The sequence below is a fragment of the Zootoca vivipara genome, chromosome 1, assembly GCF_963506605.1.
Source record: "Zootoca vivipara chromosome 1, rZooViv1.1, whole genome shotgun sequence".
Classification (NCBI taxonomy): Eukaryota; Metazoa; Chordata; class Lepidosauria; order Squamata; family Lacertidae; genus Zootoca; species Zootoca vivipara.
The window spans coordinates 116,687,030-116,693,029 of record NC_083276.1 but is presented as its reverse complement, the minus strand read 5'-3'; the positions used below and the strand labels follow the sequence as shown (position 1 = coordinate 116,693,029).

Here is a 6,000-nt window from a genome sequence, read left to right as displayed (position 1 = left end):
ACTTTAATAATGACGCTGACAGATGATCTGTTAATTCCGAACTGGTTTGCTGTTAGGGACAAACAATATATGATGCTGAATGTGTAACTTGGTGTCATACCTAGCCCTGATCGGGTGTCAGGCATACAAGGATGAACCAGACACCTTACAAGACAAGGACCTTGAGGAGCAGGCAGGGCCCACTGAGTTCCAGGTCCTCTGAATGGATACCTGGAGGAGTGTCAGAGGACAAGGTGGTGCCATGCCCCAATCCTTGAGAGTGCTGGTGCCAGAAGCGTGTTGAAGCGTGTTGCTGGTGCCAGAAGCGTGCCAGAAGAGTGTTGAAAATAATCTAGGAACCCCAGAGCCTGGGGGCTACCTATGAGTAGGGGGTTTACAGGTGTATAAGCAACTACTGATACTCCTTCACTGCCAGGAGCTGTGATTAGGCTGCAGTTGAGGAGGCCAGAGTATATATATATATAAGGCCTCTTTCCCAAGTCTTCCTGCTGTTGGAAGCATTCCAGGGATCTGGTTAGTTCCCGCTTGCCGTGTTGTACCTTGTGAGAGAAACCTTGGACTGTTTGTGGACCTAGCTTTGGAATCCTGATGTGTCTTAAATGGACGCTTGGTTTGTTTGGACTTTTGTTTGTATGATGAGAGGCAGGGCTTTTCTTCAGTCGGAACTCAATAGAACCCAGTTCTGGCACCTCTCAGGTGGGCGCCATTGCCATTATAAGAGAAGCAATGATTCTTCAACATCAACTTCGTTGGAGAGGTCATGTTGTGCGAATGCCCGATTAGCGTCTCCCAAAGCTACTCTATTCCGAACTTAAAAATGGAAAGCATAATGCTGGTGGTCAACAAAGGAGGTTTAAAAGACTCTCTCAAAGCAAATCTTTAAAAATGTAGTATAAACACCCACAACTGGGAAACACTGGCTTGCGAGCGCTCCAATCAGAGAACAGCCTTTTCCAAAGGTGTCATGGACTTTGAAGATGCTCGAACTCAGGACAAAAGGGAAGAACGTGCTAAGAGGAAGGCACATTTGGCAAACCCTCGCCGTGATCAACTCCCACCAGGAAACCTATGTCCCCACTGTGGAAGGACGTGGGGATCCAGAATTGGCCTCCACAGTTAGACTTGCTGTTAAGACCGTGTTTATGGAAGACAATCTTACTTGGCTTCGAGGGATCGCCAAAGAAGAGGAGAAAATGGGAGGCGTTCATGAAGAGTTCCGGCACCTCTTTTTCTAGAAAAATAACACTGGCGAGCGGCTTACATCCCCTGCAAGCCAAGAGGACCACCAGAGTGTGGCACTTTGGAGTCCTAGAGGGTTGGGGTTTTTTTGGCATGGCGGTAGGGAGAGAAATGCAATAGTGGGTGTTGGGTGATTTTCCTCAGGAATCATGTGCACCAAGAGAGGAGCTTCCATTCCTTTAATTCTCTGGAGGCAGGTGGCAGTGGCCTTGTGATATTTTCATTCCAGCTCAGGGCAAGGAGAGGAAGGCCAGGCCCGGTGGGTTTAAGATAGGTGAGGCGCCCCTCTTCCTCCTCCCTCCCAAGCGTCGCCAGCCTCTGCGCCAAGCAGCGTAGAGCCGAGGCCCCTCTTCTTCATTGCCGATGCTGACTTCAGGGTTTATATTTAGCCCATTGTGTCCAAAGGGGGACTGCAGCGCTCGCAGAACGGACCCGCTGCACGAGCCCAGGGAAGGGGGGAAAGGGGGGAAGGCGGGCGCCTAGGTGGCAGAGAAGGACGAGCCAGGTGGCGCTGCTGCCGACTGCGCAGCGACGGGGCGACGCGGGGAGGCGGCTGCAGGCGGGAGCCCCTCCAGGCTGCGGGGAGAGCGGGCAGGGAGGCGCTGAAGGTGCCGGCGAGGAAGGAGCGAGCAGGCAGGCAGTGGGGCGGGAGGGAGGGAGCAGAGCCCAGCAGCCACCCACCCACCCACCACGGCGGCGGCGGCGGCATCAGTAGCCGCCTGGGTGCCCTGGGAAAAGATGGTCGCTGCTCACACTTCGCATTCTTCCTCCTCCACCGAGTGGATCGCTTGCCTGGATAAAAGGTACCACCGGCGCCTTTGTTTTTTGGGTGGGTGGGTGGGTGGGTGAGGGAATGGGGTGCACCCTCCTGACTGGATGTGTCCCCCCCCTCTTATCCATTCGTTACTGTTGTGGCCTAATATAGGAATACATTCAATCCACGAAGCAGCTGGGTGGGAATATCATATCCCTGCGCGGGAAGAGGGCGGGGTAGTGGGTTTGTAAGGGGACCCCCGTGTTTGTAAGGTCAGCGCTTTCTCCACACGGGTGTACTCTGAGGAGGTAAGAATAAGCCCCGAGGGGCCACGCGTTTTATCAAAGGGGCCGCCTGGGAGATGCTGCACGTGCCCGAGGAAAAGGAAACGAAAGGGTTGTTTCCCCACCCCCGCACCCCATAGGAGCTCCTGGGTCCGCCTCGTGTCTTTCCCGGCCTCCCGCTGCTGCCGCTGCTGCTTCCTATGAGGGCTCTTGCTGCAGGGCCTATGGAGGCAGGCACTGCTGGCAAGGGAGAAACAGGGAGATCAATAATCCATCTGTGCGTGAGCACCTACCTTGGAGATGGGTCACAAGACTTTGGGTGGTGGGGGTGCAGGGAGAGGAGGAGGGGGGTGGTTTCCCAGAAGGCATTATGGTCACTAATGTTATATTATTAATATATATATATATATATATATATATATATATATATATATATATAATTATTTATTTAGCATCTTCTGCAGTGTGACATATATACAGTCATACTTCGTGTTGCGAACGTGATCCGTGCGGGAGGCACGTTTGCAACCCGCAGCGCTGCGCCTGCGCACACGTGTGACGCGATTTGGCGCATGCGTGTGTCATCTTTTTGTGCTTTGCGCTGAACAGGAAGTAACCCGTTCTGGTACTTCCGGGTTCGGCGCGGTCTGCAACCCGAAAACACATATCCCGCAGCGTTCACAACCTGAGGTGTAACTGTATATATATATATATACAGTACACACACATACACACATATAAATGTCACACTGCAGAAGATGCTACATATATGCGCTAACTTTTCCAGAATGATGTTTCGGTTGTGGGATGGTATGAGTGTGTAAGAGAGAGGGAGACACAGTGAGGGCATAGGGCATTGCATTATGCTTGGTCAGATTGTACAGACATGTCCAATGTGACTGGCAGAGAGACTCCAGGGTTTCAGGCAGATTGACCCTGTGGGTTGGGGGGAATGCTGTCCTTGGGAAGCCCTAAAAAGCTGATACTCATGTACAATCTGACTCCATATTCTTAATGTGTTGGTGTGGGTTGATTTTATTGTGTGGGTTGATTTCGTAGGAAAGCGAAGACGTACCTGCAGTGGTGAGATGGACTTAGCTGGCCTTTCAGCCCCTGAAATGAGATGGTTCTGTATGAACTTTGGCTTCCTGGTGTATCTATGTAGTGCATTATTCTGGTACATACCCTTTGTGGTACATTCAAAAAATGATTCAGTCAAACATGGAGGCCACTTGGCATCTCAGATGCTTGGAGGTGGCTGACCACACACCAAGCTGCGTGCACGCAGCTGCTCACAACATGGATCCTATTGCTCACCACAGTGGATTTCACCACCCCATCACAATCCACAACAACTGTGGTTAGTGTGGTGGAATCAGCAGATTGGTGTGGTGTGAGAAGTTATGCAGAATAGTCTTGTCTTCAAGGACCACCTGCAACCATTACTGGTTTTCAAGCAGACATGGCAGGGTCACTTGTTCCAGATGACTGGCCCTCCGGTTTAGAGCAGGGGGTTCCTAAACACTAGCCCATGAGCCACTGCTTCATGTGGCTGAAGTGAAGAGATGGACATCCAACGTATTACAAATATATTGATTTGCAATTGTATATTTATCGCTGCTTTTATTCCTTATGCTGCTTTATGACAAATACATGTTACACAATAAAATGAAACCTGTAAGAAAGGAAAGGAATAAAAAGACAGCGTTGAAAGGACAGCATCTAGCACAGCACATTACAGTTACAACAGGTATAAAAATCAGCCAAGACCTGCAGCAATTTGCAAGTGGTTCATGGGGGGTGGGGGAGTTCTTGAACCACTAGCTTAAAGCCCACAGTGCAGATTAAAGGTAAGGGGACCCCTGACCTTTAGGTCCAGTCACGGACGACTCAGGTTGTGGCACTCATCTCGCTTTACTGGCTGAAGGAGCTGGCGTACAGCTTCTGGGTCATGTGGCCAACATGACTAAGTCGCTTCTGGCGAACCAGAGCAGTGCACAGAAACGCTGTTTACTTTCCCGCCAGAGTGGTACCTATTTATCTACTTGCACTTTGATGTGCTTTCAAACTGCTAGGTTGGCAGGAGCTGGGACCAAACAATGGGAGCTCACCAATACAAGCAGTATGCCAACTCTCCCCTTGTCCCTTCAATTTTTTCTGGGGATTTGATTTCCCATTTTAAAAAATCCCGGGAGTTAACATCTCCTCTCACCTGACTACATTCCTGGAGATTTATCCTTGCTCCTTCACATGAAAGTGAAAGATGTCAGTAAAAGCCAAGTTGGTGGCAGAATGACTCTCATCACTTCATTCTCTTCCCCACCCTGAAGTTTCTTAAATGATTTCTTCATCATCATGGGCCGCAAATGTGATTGTTCCCGGATGTTGGCAGGCAGGGTAATTTCATGTTGGATCTGATTGTAGGTTTGGCAATAAACAATACGTTGTTAGTCACTGTTGTTCATTAACACTGATTGATGGGTGAAAAGAGAGTAGTAAAGCAACATTTTTTCTTAAAGCACCTGAATTATTCTTGGGGATTGGCTACAGATGGCAAAAAAGGACTAGTGTGATCTCATTCTATCACTGGCAGTCACATGATAGGCACCTTGCAGTGTGCACCATTCATGACCTTAGCTGATCATATTGATTGTAAAATTGATTTCCGTAGGTTATATCTCTTCAGCTGTTTCCCTAAATTTATTGTTGAGCGTTTTTCAGGTAAATGGTGCATATTTATTCAGGAGTATGGCTTTCACTGAGTATGGGTGCATGCACACCAAACCTTTGCTTCCCCTAAAGTATCCTGGGAAGTATAGTTTTTAAAGGTGCTGGGAATTGTCTCTTTGAGGGAATAAACTTCAGTTCCCAGGATTCTTTGAAAGATGCCATGTACTGTACTCTAAATATGCTTTTGAGTGTAGCCTATGGTGTGTATGCACCTTCAGTGGGGCTTTCTCCCAGGCAAGTGTGTATACTGTATTGTGTTTGGCATTAAGAGTTAAGGCCCTGTGCAGTGTATGGGATTGCAGCCTACAGAGTCGTGTCTCATACTGTAAAGGTAAAGGGACCCCTGACCATTAGGTCCAGTCGTGATCGACTCTGGGGTTGCGACGCGCATCTCGCGTTATTGGCCAAGGGAGCTGGCGTACAGCTTCCAGGTCATGTGGCCAGCATGACAAAGCTGCTTCTGGCGAACCAGAGCAGCACACGGAAACGCCGTTTATCTTCCCGCCGGAGCGGAACCTATTTATCTACTTGCACTTTGATGTGCTTTTGAACTGCTAGGTTGGCAGGAGTTGGGACCGAGCAATGGGAGCTCACCCCGTCGTGGGGATTCGAACCGCTGACCTTCTGATCGGCAAGCCCTGGGCTTAGTGGTTCAGACCACAGCGCCAGACTTCTTGCTATGGTCTAAAAAATAATTTAAGATGATGCATGTTCCAGATGAATGGTGATGTTCAAAGATCACACCAGTTAGCCTAAGGCAGGCATCCCCAAACTTCGGCCCTCCAGATGTTTTGGACTACAATTCTCATCATCCCTGACCACTGGTCCTGTTAGCTAGGGATCATGGGAGTTGTAGGCCAAAACATCTGGAGGGCCGCAGTTTGGGGATGCCTTGCCCAAGGAATACCGTACAGTTGAAGTATATATTAATTCTCATGCTCCCTTTGCAATTTTCAGAACCTGCAGTGCCTTTGCCAGCTCTTGTGCTTGTCT

General features: G+C 49.4%; 1 protein-coding gene across 2 annotated transcripts in view; it reads left to right on the top strand.

Moving 5' to 3' along the window:
- Positions 1 to 1,915: 1,915 nt before the first annotated feature.
- The window catches only part of RAPGEF4 (Rap guanine nucleotide exchange factor 4), a 151,282-nt gene continuing 147,197 nt past the window's right edge, over positions 1,916 to 6,000 (top strand). For both annotated transcript variants that reach the window (XM_035135206.2, XM_035135200.2), the window contains exon 1: positions 1,916 to 2,042. In XM_035135206.2, coding sequence (XP_034991097.2) covers positions 1,978 to 2,042 — 65 coding nt within the window. In that variant the 5' untranslated portion in view covers positions 1,916 to 1,977. The remainder of the gene's footprint in view (positions 2,043 to 6,000) is intronic.